The sequence below is a fragment of the Anolis sagrei genome, chromosome X, assembly GCF_037176765.1.
Source record: "Anolis sagrei isolate rAnoSag1 chromosome X, rAnoSag1.mat, whole genome shotgun sequence".
Classification (NCBI taxonomy): Eukaryota; Metazoa; Chordata; class Lepidosauria; order Squamata; family Dactyloidae; genus Anolis; species Anolis sagrei.
The window spans coordinates 65,044,425-65,062,213 of record NC_090034.1 but is presented as its reverse complement, the minus strand read 5'-3'; the positions used below and the strand labels follow the sequence as shown (position 1 = coordinate 65,062,213).

Below are 17,789 nucleotides of genomic sequence, written 5' to 3'. Positions count from 1 at the left end.
TTTCCAGTGAACCACCATGCTCATTTGCCATTAGTATTTTCCTCCAGTGTGCATTTTGCCGTGCATCTGGGGCCCCATAGAACATAATATTTCAATTGAATATGGTCAAACAGCCAATAGACATGGCTCTTTCAGTGGAATTTACTGTACAACTACTAGCCAACATGACTGTTCTGTCGCGCACTGGGCTTGAAATGAATTGCTTTTAAAACAGGACGTGCAATTTTAGCCCAGTGGGAAGCCAGGGGGGCCCGAAGAGAAATTCTTAAGGATTTTCATCATAAACAGTCTTTAGAGGGCTTGTGAAGTATAACAAAGTCTTTTATTGGTGAACAATCAACAGAAACTTCCTTTGTCTTCAAAAGGTTAAACAAATGCTTCCAGGCTTTTGTGCAACTGGTGGCTTCTAACTGTTACTTTTACTCTAAAGGAAAATCCCTTTCCAAACTTCTCCCAGGCTAACTGTCAGGGATGATTTGAATGCAATATTCCTGCTTCTTGGCAGGGGGTTGGACTGGATGGCCCATGAGGTCGCTTCCAACTCTTTGATTCTATGATTCTAACTGTGAACCTAAACCTAACTGATGTGGGCACCACTACCGGGTTGAACTGCGTCTCAAAGCACCGAGTGGACCTACCAGTAGGCCGGTAGTCACTTCAGCTGGAGTTCTTTGATATTCAAAGCTGTTTTTCCCTCCGAAATTCCTCAGAGCTTTAGGGCTGTTTCCCTGGGAATCTTTGGGAATCTTTTTGCTCTTTAAGACTGGTCTCCCCCGGGAGGTCTTAAGGGTTGAAGCCTTTGTACAGGAGAAAGTCTGTACACGTCCTGTACATTGACTTTCCTTGCTGAGACTGACTGAAAATGGCTCCCTTCCCTTCTCAGTTGTCTTGAACAGGGGGCGGAACCAAACTTAACGATGATGGACAGGGGGCCTGCCCTATAACTGCAAACTTTAACAAGAAGCCACCCTTCTGCAAAATCCCAAGCCTTGGGCTGCAAGCAAACACTTAATACAAGGCAAATAAAGTGGGAGCTTCTGGTACAGCTGTACCAGCACAATGACACATCTTGACTTTTTCACCTAAACTTTAGTTCCCAACTTTACCAACGTGTGGTCTTAATGTATTTTCCATCTTTGTACGCTTGTCTCACAAGGAAGCCATTTGTTCCGGTCAGGACCTCAAATAGATCTAAGTCATTTCCGGGGCTTGACAAATCCAAGCCTGGTGTTAAAATAGCTGGAAGAAACATTAACAACCTTAGATATGCAGATGATACCACTTTGATAGCTGAAAGCGAGGATGAGCTGAAGAGCCTTCTAATCAAGGTGAAAGAAGAAAGCGCAAAAGTGGGGTGGCAGCTAAACATAAAAGAACAAGATGATGGCAACCAGACTGATTGATAGAAGGAGAAAATGTGGAGGCAGCAACAGACTTTGTATTTCTAGGTGCAAAGATTACTGCAGACACAGACTGCAGTCAGGAAATCAAAAGACTTCCTTCTTGGGAGGAGAGCAAGGACCAATCTTAGTGAAGAGTAGACAACAAAGAGCCGCACTGACAACGAAGAGCCGCATAGTTAAAGCAATGGTATTCCCTGTAGTATCCTATGGATGCAAGAGCTGGACTATAAGGAAGGCTGAGCGAAGGAAGAGAGACGCTTTTCAACTGTGGTGCTGAAGGAAAATGCTGAGAGTGCTTTGGACTGCGAGAAGATCAAACCAGTTTATACTCCACAAAATAATACCCAGGTGCACACTGGAGGGAAGGATATTAGAGGCAAATATTAAGTACTTTGGCCACACAATGAGAAGACAGGAAAGCTTGGAGAAGAAAAGAATGCTAGGGAAAATGAAAGGAAAAAGGAAGAGGGGCTGACCAAGGGCAAGATGGATGGATGGGGATCCTCAAAGGGACTAGCCTGACCTTGAAGGAGTTGGGGGATGGCCATGGCCAACTGGGACCTCTGGCCTGGGCTGGCCCAGCAGGGCACCAAGAGTCGGAAGCGACAGAACAAATAAACAACAACAAGTTTCCATCGATGTTACCATGCCAGTGCAGCAGCCTCAAAACTTTCCACTCCAGGCATAATATAATTAAATCTATCGAGCAGTGTTTCCTTTTCTGTGTCAATACTATTATTTTTACATTTTTACAGTATATATATTCTGCCTTTCTCACCTCAAAGGGGACTCAGAGCAGAACACATATGCAGCAAACATTCAATGCTGCTATTCATTGACAAGACAGACAACTTGTACATAAAGGTATAGCTAGGTTTCCCCATCTTTGGCATCATGGAGGCTGTGCTTGGTTCTGGCCACTGGGGGTGCTGTCACTCCACTTTCCCTGCCAAAGACCTTTGTAAACTTCCTCCTTGATTGAATCGCTGGCATTTTTCTGGCATTTCCTTATGAGTGTCTTAAATACCTTCCCACTTAAGCGGTACCTCACATTGCTGTTTTCAAAACTTGTAGGTAGGTAGAAGCTGGGCCAAAGGCCAGGAGCTCACTCTGATCCAGGCTTTGAAATGTCAACCTTTCAGTTGGTAAGATTTACTGCATCTGGTAGTTAACCCGCTGTGCTCAAGCCCAGCCCTATCTTATTATCTAAAACCTACATTGTATAATTCTAAAAACAATACATGATCCACATGCACACAGCTATGATTACCCTATCAACTAACTGCTACAAACTACTTCGACTACTGCTAAAGGAATAAAAAATACAGCAGGCCCTTCTTATCTATAAGCACTGCATCTGCGCATTCATCCCACTGCCAATCAAAAATATTTTAAAACTTCCGAGGGATATTTCAGTGGACTGTTTATATTAACAGATTAGCTTTTAAAGTGGCTTTAAGAATTGCTAATGCTTTTTTGTGTTCTTTCTCTCTTCTACATCAGTGACATAAACTATGCTGTCTTGGACCTCATCTACACTGCCATATAATACAGTTCCAGAATGCAGCATTGAACTGGATTATGCACTGGCTTATGAGTCTACATATAATCCAGTTCAGTTACCATATGGATATCCCCCCCTCCCCCGTAACACAGTGGGTGTCACCCTATGTCAGCAGGACTGAAGACTGACAAGTTGGAAGTTTGAATCTAGGGAGAGCAAGATTGAGCTCCCTCTGTCAGCTCCAGCTTCCCATGCGGGGATATGAGAGAAGCCTCCCACAGGGATGGTAAAAACATCAAACATCCAGGCAGAAGGACAATTCTCTCACACCAGAAGCGACTTGCAGTTCTCACGAAAAAGAAAACTGACCATATACAGTATTCCAGTTCAAACTGCATGATATGACAGGATAGATGAGGCCTTTGATTTTTTTCTCCACAAAGCCACTAACCAGTTAACTGTAAAAGTAACCCTCTAGTAGGCTGGTGATGAGTGAGGGAATGGTGCTATTAGAGTGGAGCAGTTGGATAAGGCTTCTGTAGCTTCTGTCTAGAAGATCCGCAATAGAAGAGTCTTGTCCATTTATCTCTTGGGAACCATGCTTGAATGTTCCACTTGAATCAACACTGGCATTTTCCTTTGGATGGTGGTTGCTTCTTTCTCTGTATACTGCTAGCTCTCCTCTTATGAATGACTTTCACACCGTCCCATCCTTCCTGCAAATCGATCTCCTTGGTTCTCAGAGCCTCGTAGATGGTGTTGGCGATCGTCTCAAAAGCTAAATCTACATTGATGTCATCCTTGGCGGATGTCTCGATGAAGTGCGTTCCCAAAGAAGTGGCCAGTCCCTGGGCTTCCTCCGTGGTGACCCTGTTCATCGACTGAAGGTCACACTTGTGGCCAACCAGGAGGAAGATGACTTTGTCCATCACATTGGTCACTTCGTTGTACCATTCAAAAATGTTCTCAAAGGACCTTCGGTTGGTCATGTCAAAAATGAAAAGCACACCCACTGCATTCCGGTAAAAAGACCTGGTGATGCACCTAGAAGGAACAAGACAGGTTCAGTCCTCAAACGAACCAAGAATATTAACATTTTGCAAATATGCACGCCCTGTTTTCCCCAAAATAAGACCCAAGATGCTTCTAATAGAAGGCCTACCCAAAAAATAATAACCTGGAATATTGCGTCTCACACCTGGAATATTGTGTCCAATTCTGGGCACCACAATTGAAGAGAGATAATGACAAGCTGGAATGTGTCCAGAGGAGGGCAACTAAAATGATCAAGGGTCTGGAGAACAAGCCCTTTGAGGAGCAGCTTAAAGAGCTGGGCATGTTTAGTCTGAAGAAGAGAAGGCTGAGAGGAAACGTGATAGCCATGTATAAAAATATGTGGGAGGAAGTCACAGGGAGGAGGAAGCAAGCTTGTTTTCTGCTGCCCTGGAGACTAGGACGTGGAACAATGGCTTCAAACTACAAGAAAGGAGATTCCATCTGAACATGAGGAAGAACTTCCTGACTGTGAGAGCCGTTCAGCAGTGGAACTCTCTGCCCCGGAGTGTGGTGGAGGCTCCTTCTTTGGAGGCTTTTAAGCAGAGGCTGGGTGGCCATTTGTCAGGGGTGCTTTGAATGCAATATTCCTGCTTCTCGGCAGGGGGTTGGACTGGATGGCCCATGAGGTCTCTTCCAACTCTATGATTTTATAAGCCCCAGTTAACATCGTCAGTCAGATGGACACATTTATTAGTAGTACATCCATTGCAACACATGACAGGTACTGCATTATAAAGTACTAGCTGTTCCCTGCCACGCGTTGCTGTGGCCCAGTCTGTTGATCTGGCAAATAAAGTAATGAGAAAGTGTTGGTTTCTAATATATGTAATTTCTTTCTGCTTGTGGGTAAACAGTATTTCTTGCTGTTTCTTTGTCAGTGTTGATGTGGAGAGTGCCTGGTTTGCCCACCCTGGAACATGGAACATATAGTTGTCCTTCTTTAAGGGTCCCTTTCAAATCTATGATACTATATCTCTGTGTGTGAATCATATCTATCGATCTATCGATCTATCTATCTATCTATCTATTTATCTATCTATGTCTATGGCTGGATGGATCTTTGTGACGAGGACTTTGATTACATTTTCTTGCCCTGATGAAGGGAGCTGGATTGGATGGCCTCAAGTTTTTTCTGTTGGTCATGGGGGTTGTGTGTGGGAAGTTTGCCCTGATTCTGTCGTTCGTGGGGTTCAGAATGCTCTTTGATTGCAGGTGAACCATAAATCCCAGTAACTAAAAGTCCCAAATGTCAAGGTCTATTTCCCCCAAACTCCATCTGTGTTCATATTTGGGTGTATTGAGTGCTTGTGCCAAGTGTGGTCCAGATCCATCATTGTTTGAGTCTGTAGTGGTCTCTGGATGTAGGTAAACTACAACTCCCAAACTGAAGGTCAATGGCCCACCAAACCCTTCCAATATTTTCTGTTGGTCAGGGGATTCCTGTATGCCAAGTGTGGTTCAATTCCATCGTTGGTGGAGTCCAGAATGCTCTTTGAATATAGGTGACCTATAAATCACAGCAGTTACAACTCCCAAATGACAAAATCATAATTTTTTGAGTGATGGTCACTCCTTGTGTTGCGAGACATTTTTTTTGCCAAATTTGGTGTGATTTCATTCATTGGTTCTTTTCTTTTTAAGGCAGTCATTATGCACAGAGCATTTTTATGGAAGAGACCTCCAAGGGCCATCTAGTCCAGCCCCTTCTGGCATAAAGGAAAAGCACAATCAAACAACTCCTGAGAGATGGCCATTCACCCTCAGTATAATACTATAATACTACTACTATATACTACTACTAATAATAATAATAGAAGAATCCTAGTATAGAAGAGACCTGAAGGGGCCATCCAGATCAGCCCCTTTTGGGAAATGGGAGAGCACAATCTAACCACTCCTGAGAGATAGCCAGCTTCAGGTTAATAATAAGAATAAGAAGAAGAAGAAGAACAACAACAACAACAACAATACTAGCAGTCCACTTACATCTGGAGAAGACTGTGAACCAACAGAAAGATGGCAAAATTTGAATACGGTGGAGTTTGGGGAAGACCTTGACATTTGGGAGTTGCTTGGGGGGGGAGCGACAGGCCCTTCGCTCTTTCACCCCACGTAGGACAGAAGGGGAAAGAAGGGAGGGAAAGATAGAAGATAAGGGGAAGAAGGAAACGGAAGGAAGGAAGGAAGGAAGGAAGGAAGGAAGGAAGGAAGGAAGCAAGGAAGGAAGCAAGGAAGGGAGGGGAAGGGTAGGAGGGAGGAGAAACAGAAGGGGAAGAAGGGAAGGAAGGAAAGAACGGGCAGAAGATAACAAAGAAGGAAAGGAAGGGAAGAAGGGAAGAATGGAAAGGAAAGGTAGGACAGAAGAGGAAAGAAGGGAAGGAAAGGGAAGGGAAGGGAGGGAGGAAGGAAGGAAACAAAGAACAGAAGATAAAGTAAAGGAAGGAAGGAAGGAAAGACAGAGGGTAAGGGGAAGAAGGGAAGGAAGGGAGGGAGGGAGGGAGGGACGGAGGGGAGGGGAGGGAGGAAAAACAGAAGATAAGGGAAGGAAGGATCAGAGCACTGTGGCTGCCCCATGAGCTACGGGGAAGTGGGGGGGGGGGGGGTGAAAGAGCTGTGCCTGGCCAGGAAGGCGGTGGGGCTCAGGAAGAGAGGCGTGCTGCATCGGGAGGACGGGCGGGGCTTGGTGCAGGGCCTCTGGGAGACCTCTTGGGGGGAACGGAGGGAGGGAGGACGACCGGGCCCAAAACGGCTGTGTGGTGAGGGCCAAATCTCTGGCGACGGAGGGGTCAGAAGCAGGAGTCCTCTCTGCCTGCAACTCCTCCTGGGAAAGGCGGGGAGGCCTCTCCCAGGCGCAGCTGCTATGGCAGGCTCAGCACCAGGAGCATGGCGACGGAGTGGAGAAGGCGCCTCCTGCTTCTGCTCCCTCGCTCGAAGAGGCCCCTCTGTCTCCGTCGGTCAGGCTGGCGTTTCAGATTTAAAATTTTAGTGGAGCTGTGGCTGGCTCCGGGAGGCCCAGCAGCCGTTGCCGCCACAAGTTCCGCCGCGAGACGATGGAGGCGCTCTCTTACATGCACGTGCGCTCCCCCCACAGCTGCACGCATGCGCTGTAATGGCTTCTCCTTTTATTAAGGATTTCTAAGTTGTTTTCAGTTTTATTTTATTTTTTTATTATTGATGGTCACACCTTGTATGGTGAGGAGTTTTGTTGCCAAATTTGGTGGATATTGGCCCAGCAGTTCTTTTGTTTTTAAGCCACTCCTTACAACATGAGCATTTATATATATATAGATTTATTTTATTTATCGTATCAGAAGCAAACCAAAGGTACAGTTGTAATATATTTTTAAAAACACAACTTTTAAAAACTTGACATTCTATTAAAAACTTGGCATTCTACTAGGCGTAGAGCATTAACGGTGGTGGCCCCTTATCTGTGGAATGCCTTGCCAGCAGAAACACGAGCTCTCCGAGACTTATTATCTTTTTGTAGAGCTTGTAAAACTTATTTATTTAGGCTGGCATTTGCATCTTGCTGATTGAATTTTTTCTTTGATTTTAAATGTATGGTATCGCATATGTATATTGTAAACCGCTCCGAACCTTTGGGGAGTGGCGGTATATGAAATTGATAAATAAATAAATAAATAAAATGTCCTTTGACCACTAGCTGACAACTTGGAGTGCCACTGGAGTCTCTGTAGGGAAGTCCTCCATTGCGCATGTGGCAGGGTTCAGACTGCATTGTAGTCAGTGGTCTGTGGTTTGCTCTTCTCCACACTCGCATGTCATGGACTCCACTTTGTGGCCCCATTTCTTAAGGCTGGCTCTGCATCTCGTGGTGCCGGAGCGCAGTCTGTTCAGCACCTTCCAGGTCGCCCAGTCTTCTGTGTGCTCAGGAGGGAGTCTTTCATTCAATATCAGCCATGGCTTGAAGTTCCGGGTTTGAGCCTGCCACTTTTGGACTCTCACTTGCTGAGGTGTTCCTGTGAGTCTCTCTGTAGATCTTAGAAAACTATTTCTTGATTTAAGGCATTGGTGTGCTGGCTGATATCCGAACAGAGGATGGGCTGGAGATGCCACTGCCTTGGTCCTTTCATTGTTGGCTGCTACTTCCTGGCAGATGTCAGGTGATGTAGTATAGATTAAACAGTACAGTTTCTCCAGTGGTGCAGGGCATAGGCATCCTGTGATAATGCGGCATGTCTCATTAAGAACCACATCCACTGTTTTAGCATGGTGCGATGTGTTCCACACTGGGCATGCGTACTCAGCCCTTAGGGAAGTGTGCTTGCTCCATCAATGTTTAACCTCTACACAAATGATCAGCCACTGCCAGAAGGAACTAGAGTTTCATCTATGCTGACGATCGCGTCAACACCACTGAAGCAGGGAGCTTTGAAATGGTTGAACAGAAGCTATAGATGCCCTTTCTGCTTATTACAGAGAAAACCAGCTGATTCCTAATCCATCTAAAACACAGACGTGTGTTTTTCACTTTAAGAACAGACAAGCGTCCCGAGCTCTGAGGATGACCTGGGAAGAAATCCCACTGGAGCATTGTAGTGCACCCAAATACCTGGGAGTCACTCTGGACCATTCTCTGACCTACAAGAAGCACAGCTTGAATATCAAGCAAAAAGTGGGTGCTAGAAACAATATCATATGAAAGCTGACTGGCACAACCTGGGGATCACAACCAGACACAATGAAGACATCTACCCTTGCGCTTTGCTACTCTGCTGCATTATAAAGTAATAATATATAATTAAATATAAATAATATCATTGACATAATATTGTGTGACTGTGTTCCAGAAAAAGATGACATGACTATTTGAATAAATGTAAATTGTTGCACATGAATATTTTTTATTTATTTATTTAGAACTTTTATATACTGGTCTTCTCACCTCCGCAGAGGGACTCAGGCCTGTTCACAACAACACTAACACAGACAATCATTTAAAAACATCACATCCCATATTATATATATATATATATATATATATATATATACATACACACACACACACTAGCTGTCCCCTGCCACGCGTTGCTGTGGCCCAGTCTGGTGATCTGGAAAATAAAGTAATGAGAAAGTGTTGGTTTCTAATATATGTAATTCCTTTATGCTTGTGAGTAAACAGTATTTCTTGTTGTTTCTTTGTCAGTGTTGATGTGGAGAGTGTCTGGTTTGCCTACTCTGGAACATGTGACATATCATAGTCCTTTATTTAAGGGTCTCTTTCAAATCTATGATACTATATCTGTGTGTGTGAGAGAGAATCATATCTATCTATCTATATTTATGACTGGATGGCTCTTTGTCAGGAGGGCTCTGATTACATTTTCTTGCCCTGGTGAAGAGAGTTGGACTGAGTGTGAAGTAGGCCTCAAGGGTCTCTGAGTAAGGGGCTTTTGGGTAAAAGCAAACAAAAACCTCAAGGGTCTCTGAATAAGGGGCTTTTGGGAAAAAGCAAACAAAACCAGCAATTTTAGCAATAAGCTGAGCTTCAAAAAGGTAACAGAGTGCAGACAGGAAGTAGTTGTGGTTTCCTGTACTTTCTTTAGTTAAAAGGTTAAAAATGTTGTTTTCGAAGCGCAGAGGCCACGTGTACAGAAGGTACTTTTCCATCAAAAAGGTCAGAATTATTATTCATAAAAGGTGTTTTCCCTGAGCTCTCTGTTTGTAAAATGCTATATAAAGTATGCAGATTTTCAAGGGACGGCACGACAGCCACTTTAAGGATAGCATCTGCGAAATGTTATCAGGCTGTTCGTCTTTCTTCAATGAAGAAACTAAAATAAAACCTTGTTTTTTTATCTTTCATTGGGACTGTCTTCATTCTTCCATGCTCCCGCAACTGGACCTAAAAAGACCCAAATTTAGGGTCGCTAACAAGTGGAAGTCCAAAACACCTGGAGGGAGGGCCGAAATTTGCCCATGCCTCCTCTATGCCATGCAATCATGGGAACTAGTTTTACAAGGCCTTTAACCATTGGCTATTTGTAAAAAAATTAAAAAATAGCTAATCCAAAAGAGCTTGCACGACTTTATTCGAACATAAAGCTTGCATAGATAGAAGCCCCAATGAAATAATTCTAGAGTTGGAAGAGACCACAAGGGCCATACAATTTAACCCTCTGCCATACAGGAAGACACCATCAAAGCCCTCCTCACAGATGGCCATCCAGCCTCTGCTTAAACACCTTCATAGATGGAGACTCCACCATGCTCTGAGGCAGCATCTTCCACTGCAATCTGAATCCATTGCTTTGTGTCTTCAACTCCAGACAAGGGGAAAACAGGCTTATCACAGCATCTCTTCGTAGTTGGTGGCTCTTGATCAGACAATCATTACAAGCTCACCAGCAATGTAATTTGCGCTTTGCAAAGAAGAACCGACCATAGCCCAGTGGTTCCCAACCTTCCTAATGCCGCGTTCCCTTAATACAGTTCTTCATGTTGTGGAGACTCTCAACCATAAAATTATTTTTGTTGCTACTTCATAACTGTAATTTTGCTACTGTTATGAATCGTCATGTAAATATCTGATATGCAGGATGTATTTGCATTCACTGGTCCAAATCTGGCACAAATACCCGTTACACCCAAATTTGAATAGTGGTGGGGTTAAGGGGAGATTGATTTAGTCATTTGGGAGTGTAGTTACTGGGATTTATAGTTCACCGGCAATCAAAGAGCATTCTGAACTCCACCAATGATGGAATTGAACCAAACTTGGCACACAAAACTCCCATGACCAACAGAAAATACTGGAAGGGTTTGGTGGGCAGTGTCCTTTGGTTTTGGAGTTGTAGTTCACCTACATCCAGAGAGCAGTGTGGACGCAAACACTTATGGATTTCGACCAAACTTGGCATGAATATTCAATATGCCAAAATGTGAACACTGGTGGAGTTTGGAGAAAATAGACCTTGAGATTTGGGAGTTGTAGTTGTTGGGATTTATAGTTCACCTACACTCAAACAGCATTCTGAACCCCAGCAACGATAGAATTACGCCAAATTTCCCACACAGAAGCCCCATGACCAGCAGAAAATACTGTGTTTTCTGATGGTCTTTGGAGACCCCCCTGACACCCCACTCACGACCCCCCCCCCCCCCAGGGAGCCCAACCCCCAGATTGAGAAACACTGCCATAGTCTGAGGAACACACAGTCTAAAACACATACAATTGCTATTTTTCTAAGCGGAAATTCTGTTTGTACACTCCACTGTCATAACTACGCCACTGTAGGTGGTGATGACATTGAAAGATCTTTATGCAGATTCAGTGGCTATGGATGATGATGTTTATTTGTGAAGGCAGTCAGACACTGTGGAAATGATGGCCTGCCTTCCCGCAGCACTACTCCGCCTGGGAAAAGCATCACTGCTTGCAAGTATGCTGTGATGAATTGCCTACCTTTTAGGCCAGGGAAAAGCTCAGGAAGTAGGCCTAAGTGTTTTGGCAGCCATTTTGTGAGATAGTGCATGGAGGCAGCCATCTTAGAGTACTCATTTCCTAGAGGAGGCGTAGCTTAGGAGCAGTCTGGAGGGAAATGTGGAGAAACTTTGTGATTGGCTGGGAGAAAGTGGGTGGAGGTTAGTTAGAGTGCAGGGGGAAAAATGCCTGAAAGGTTGTGTTTTAAAATCTGACTGTTTAGTCAGGTTCTAGTATTTGAAGAAGCTATTCAGGTTCTGGGTTTTGAAGAAGACAGTTAGGAGAGAGAGTGTTAGGTGAAGGGAAGTTAGAGAAGCCAAAAGTGGTTAGTTAGAGAAGATTGCTAGCTATTAGGAAGAATAGCTGGTATAGAGTATAGACAGACCCAAAGGAAAGGACAGTCTAGAGTTTTAAGAATTCTAGTCAGAGGGAAGTCTGCTAGGTTCCGGAAGGAGTGAAGAGTTTTTGGGGTTTTTTTTAAAGAACTAAGCATTGGACTGTTTTAAGCTTCACCTCATCCCCTACCAACCCCAGAGATCCCTCCGTTCTGAGGACCAAGATCTATTGGAAGTTCCCAGTGTCAAGACCTTGCGTCTAACAGCAACCAGACGCAGAGCCTTCACAGCAGTGGCACCATCACTCTGGAATACTCTGCCACCTGAAGTCTGTGCCTTGCGGGACTTTCCGCAGGGCATGCAAGACATACCTGTTTCGACAGGCTTTTAATGTTTGATATTGTTGTTTTTAAATTGTTTTAAATTGCTTTTAAATTTTGTTAGATTTTAGCCATTCTTGTAAGCCGCTCCGAGCCCCAGGGGAGTGACGGCATAGAAGTTTAAATAATAAAATAAATAAATAAATAAATTCTTGTAACTGTTACGCTTACGTTCCTGTATTTTTTTGAAATCCACACAAATAAACAACTTGGTTTTTTGTTAATCAGCAACTGTCTCAAGAGTGTGAAGTGTGAAGAAGTTCCATAGTAGTTAAAGGGAACAGATTTCCCAGATTGGTGGCAGTGATTATTTAGGAGAATCTCATTGTTTGTTACCTCAGAGTTCAGTGCCCTGAGTCCGAATTCAGCACGTTCTAGCTACTTAAAACCTCTCAGACACAAACTGAAAACTTCCTTCTAAGGGTGGTGGTAGCCAGTTTCCACACTAAAGTTTCCTCAGAACACAGTATATTTGGTGGCTAAGTCTCTGCAGCTTCCAAACATTTTAAAGTTGTTTTAAATTGTAATATTTTACAATTGGTGACACAGCAGTGGGATCTCCTAATGGTGATCCTCTCTACGTGGTAGATTCCCCTCTTTTTTTCACATATGCCAACAGGATTTCAGACATAAGGCTACAACTCCCAGTATCCCTCAGCCCCTATAATTGGCTATAATTAAGCTGAGAGCTTCAAGGAATTACATTTTTCAAATTAACTTTCCGAGCTCTGCCTGAAACAATATTAGCGAAGGGGCAATGGTGATCCTGAGCTATCCTGGCTAGACAAGTAGTGATGCAGCACAAATTTCTAAGGAAGGGGTGTCTCACCCCTTGTTTCCAAGAGAAAGGGGGAGGAGAACCATAGAATAATAGAGCAGGAAGAGTCCATGTGGACCTCCTAGTCCAAGTCCTTGCTGTGCAGGAAAGGCACAATCAAAGCACCCCCAACAGATGGCCATCCAGCCTCTGTTTAAAAGCCTGTTAGGAAGGAGCTTCCATCACACTCCGAGACAGAGTTCCACTGCTGAATAGATCTTCATAAGGTCAGGAAGTTCTTCCTAATGTTCAATGGAATCTCCTTTCCTGTAATTTGAACTGCATTGAGTTCTAGTCTCCAGGGCAGCAGAAAACAAGCCTGCTCCCTCTTCCTCATGACACCCCTACAGATATTATACGTGGCTCTCTGTCTCCTCTCAACCTTCTCTTCTGCAGCTAAACACACCCAGCTCTTTAAACTGCTCCACAATGCCTTTCTGTGGATGGGAATTGTAGGCCAAAACATCCAGAGGACATAAGTATCCCACCCAATATGAAGCAGTCTGTAGCAGACTTCATGATATGAACACAATTCATGCACTAGTGCTCAACCTTCTCTTCTGTAGCTTAAACAGACCCAGCTCTTTAAGACACTTGTCTTCATCGGGATTCACGGTCTCCAGACCTTTGATACTTTTAGTTTCCCTCTTCCTCTGGACTCCTTCCAGCTTCGAGTCAATGTCTCTTTTGAACTATGAGGCCCAGAACTGGACACAGTGTGATTCCAGGTGAAGAGGTCTGACCAAAGCAGAAAGGAGAGGCACCATGGCTTCCCTCAATCTGGACACTAGACTCCTTCTGATGCAGCCCCAAATCCCATTGGCTTTTTCAGTTGCTGCATCACATTCCTTATTAATCCAAAATTAATAAGAACATCAGCCCTGGCCTTGTCTTATTCAACAGCCGAGTATACCTGTCATGTTTGGCATAAGTCTGCCCACGCAAAACAGGTGAACATAGCATTGAACGAAACATGCAGAATAATCACAGGATGTCTTAAACCTACACCTGTTGATAAACGCTACAAGCTAGCTGGCATTGCCTCTCCTCCCAATGTGCGATGGAAAGTTGCTGCTAAAAGCGAGAGAAATAATAATAATAATAATAATAATAATAATAATAATAATAACAATAATACTTTATTTATATACCGCTCTATCTCCCCGAGGGGACTCAGAGCAGTTCCCAGGTAAAAATCACAGACCATACAAAGTAAAAACAACATAACCATAAGATTAACAAAACAAAATATGCATAAAAATTGTCGCCATAACACGCATATATTAAAAATAATCCTGCCTGTTCAAGGCAATTTTTTAAAAAATTAAAAGGCCGGGCCAAGATTTGTGAAAGCCCAAAAATTCTAGGGGGCCCGGGAATTAAATGCAATGCTATGGCAGGCAACAATGATATTAGGTACGGGTCTGTGGCTGTTCATTCCAGGGGCCGACTAGAGGAAATGATCTGGGTAATTGGTAGGAAGAATAAGGCCATATTCGACAATGTATAGGGCTGAGTTAGAACTGGTTGAACACTGTGAAAGCCATCCACTACATGGCTACCAGCCTCCTCCCAGCAGACTCAAATCAAGCTTTATGGGAACTACCACTCTTCTTGGTGTCCCCCCAGCAACAGCAAGGGTTTCTCTCTGGCAAGCTAAACCAAGAAATCGCTACTGGATGGCCCCCCGAGAGGGGGTCTTCCTCCATGGGCAGCTTGGAAGTCCCTGAATAGACTCAGAAGCGGAGTGGGCAGATCAAAAGTTGTTGTTGTTCATTCGTTCAGTCATTTCCGACTCTTTGTGACTTCATGGACCAGTCCATACCAGAGCTCCCTGTTGGGCGTCACCACCCCAGCTCCTTCAAGGTCAATCCAGTCACTTCAAGGATACCATCCATCCATCTTGCCCTTGGTCGGCCCCTCTTCCTTTTTCCCCAGCATCATTGTCTTCTCTAAGCTTTCCTTTCTTCTCATGATGTGGGCAAAGTAATTCATCTTGGCCTCTACTATTCTTCCCTCCAATGAGCAGTCAGGCTTTATTTCTTGAAGTGTGGACTGGTTGGATCTTCTCGCAGTCCAAGGCACTCTCAGGACTTTCCTCCAACACCACAGTTCAAAAGCATCTATCTTCCTTCGCTCATCCTTCCCTATGGTCCAGCTCTCACATCCGTAGGTTATTACAGGGAATTCCATTGCTTTAATTATGCAGATCTTTGTTGCCAGGGTGATGTCTCTGTTGTTGTTGTTCATTCATTCAGTCGTCTCCGACTCTTCGTGACCTCATGGACCAGCCCACGCCAGAGCTCCCTGTCGACCGTCACCACCCCCAGCTCCTTCAAGGTCAGTCCAGTCACTTCAAGGATGCCATCCATCCATCTTGCCCTTTGTCGGCCCCTCTTCCTTTTACCTTCCACCTTCCCCAGCATAATTGTCTTCTCTAGGCTTTGCTGTCTCCTCATGATGTGGCCAAAGTACTTCAACTTTGTCTCTAGTATCCTTCCCTCCAGTGAGCAGCCGGGCTTTATTTCCTGGAGGATGGACTGGTTGGATCTTCTTGCAGTCCAAGGCACTCTCAGCAGTTTCCTCCAGCACCACAGCTCAAAAGCATCTATCTTCCTTCGCTCAGGCTTCCCTAAGGTCCAGCTCTCACATCCGTAGGTTACTACAGGGAATACCATGGCTTTGACTAGGCGGATCTTTGTTGCCAGTGTGATGTCTCTACTCTTCACTATTTTATCAAGATTGGACATTGCTCTCCTCTCAAGAAGTAAGCATCTCCTGATTTCCTGGCTGCAATCTGCGTCTGCAGTAATCTTTGCACTTAGAAATACAAAGTCCGTCACGGCCTCCACGTTTTCTCCCTCTATTTCCCAGTTGTCAATCATTCTTGTTGCCATAATCTTGGTTTTTTTTAATGCTTAACTGCAACCCAGCTTTTGCACCTTGATTACAAGGCTCCTCCGCTCCTCCTTGCTTTCGGCCATCAAAGTGGTGTCATCTGCATATCTAAGGTTGTTAATGTTTCTTCCAGAAATTTTAACTCCAGCCTTACATTCGTCAAGCCCGGCACATCGCATGATGTGTTCTGCATACAAGTTGAATAGGTTGGGTGGGAGTATACAACCCTGCCGTATTATACAGATTGGTCCTTATTACATAATTGGTCCTTATACAGATTCCTCAGGAGAGAGATAAGGTGATTTAGTATGCCCATACCACCAGGAACTTGCCACAATTTATTATGATCCACACAGTCAAAAGCTTTAGAGTAGTCAGTAAAACAGAAATAGATTTTTTTTCTGAAATTCCCTGCCTTTCTCCATTACCCAGTGGATATTGGCAATTTGGTCTCTCGTTCCTCTGCCTTTTCTAAACCCAGCTTGTACATCTGGCAACTCTCGCTCCATGTATTGCTGGAGTCTTTCTTGCAGGATCTTGAGCATTACCTTACTGGCATGAGAAATAAGGGCCACTGTACAGATCAAAAGACAACCTGGTAAAATGGCACTACCTAAAAGAATTCCACATCTTATGTGACTGTGGAGCAGAACAGACAACTCTGCATCTGTATGCTTGTCCACTGTGCCCTACCTCATGTACAGAGGAGGAATAGTTGGAGGCTACAGACAATGCCCTTGCTGTTGCCCGTTTTTAGTCATAAGATATTTAGCTGCCTGCGCACCTTCTGTTTTTATCAGTTTTATACTAATTTATGCAATACTTTTGATATGAATAAATAAATAACATTCCTGGCTCATGTTCAACTTATTATCCACAAAGACAGCAAGATCTTTCTCTCATGGACTGTTGTCGAGCCAAGCGGCTCCCATCTCTCAAAGGGGTTTGGACAAAAGGAAAAACCTAGGATCCCACTGTAAGCAGTGCCGACTTCCTTTGGTCCAGCAAGGGGGTCACTCCTCACCTGAACCTCTCTTGTCCCGCTGTGTCCCAAAGCTGCAGCTTCACCTTGATCCCTGGGGGCAGCTCCATCATCCGGCTGTAGAACTCCACTCCCACTGTGGGGCACGGGGCCGGGATGAAGCACCGCTCGGTGTAGCGCCTCAACAGGGACGTCTTGCCCACTGTGGAGTCCCCCAGCAAGAGGATCCGGAACTGATAGTGCCAGTTGCCATTCAGGTTGGCAGCAGGAGGCGTGGGTCCCCACTCAGTCTCAGAAGCAGCAATGTCCATGGTCCAAGGAGGTTGGCGGAAGAATGAGGGTCGAGCCAAAAAGCAGCCTTTGGCAGGAGCCACGACTTGGGATTGCAGACTGGTGTGCTGCTTGAGCTCAGCAGAATGTGCTTAGTCCTTCGCTTGATTGGGAGGAAGGCTTCACTGCCCCACCCAAAGCATTCCCACCTTTCTCACCTGATAGGATTTCTTCTCTTTTGCAAGAGACAGAGGGGAAGGGAATGAGAACGCACACTATCATTTGTTAAAATGCTGCAAAATCTGGCCCAACCCTTTAAGAGTGGTGGGATATTTATGTATTGTATCAGAAGCGAGCCAAGGGTACAGTTGTAATTTTAAAAACACAGAGTTTTAAAAAACATGGTATTATACTAAATGTGCTTTGACCAATAGCTGGCCACTTGGAGTGCCTCTGGTGTTGCCACAAGAAGGTCCTCCATTGTGCATGTGGCAGGGCTCAGGCAGCATTGTAATAAGTGGTCTGTGGTTTGCTCTTCTCCACACTCACATGTCGTGGACTCCACTTTGTGTCCCTTTTTCATAAGATTGGCTCTGCATCTCATGGTGCCAGAATGCAGTCTCTTTAGTGTCTTCCAAGTCACCCAATCTTCTTTGTGCCCAGGAGGGAGTCTCTTATTTGGTATCAGCCACTGATT

At 44.6% G+C, this 17,789-nt stretch overlaps 1 protein-coding gene across 1 annotated transcript; it reads right to left on the bottom strand.

Annotated features, from left to right (window-relative positions):
• Positions 1-300: 300 nt before the first annotated feature.
• RAB42 (RAB42, member RAS oncogene family) lies at positions 301-17,133 on the bottom strand. The gene is made up of 2 exons (XM_060785731.2): positions 16,865-17,133; positions 301-3,951 (listed from the first exon to the last, which is right to left on the bottom strand). Exons 1-2 carry the CDS (start codon positions 17,131-17,133, stop codon positions 3,528-3,530), a joined length of 693 nt encoding a protein of 230 aa, XP_060641714.1. The 3' UTR covers positions 301-3,527.
• Between the last annotated feature and the right edge of the window lie 656 nt (positions 17,134-17,789).

Bases quoted from the DNA above. Each gene is read 5' to 3' on its own strand.
- RAB42 (XM_060785731.2), bottom strand. From the start codon at position 17,133: ATGGACATTGCTGCTTCTGAGACTGAGTGGGGACCCACGCCTCCTGCT. The intron at 3,952-16,864 runs GTGAGGAGTGAC...TGTTCCTTCTAG, and splicing joins GCGGGACAAGAGAGGTTCAG to GTGCATCACCAGGTCTTTTT.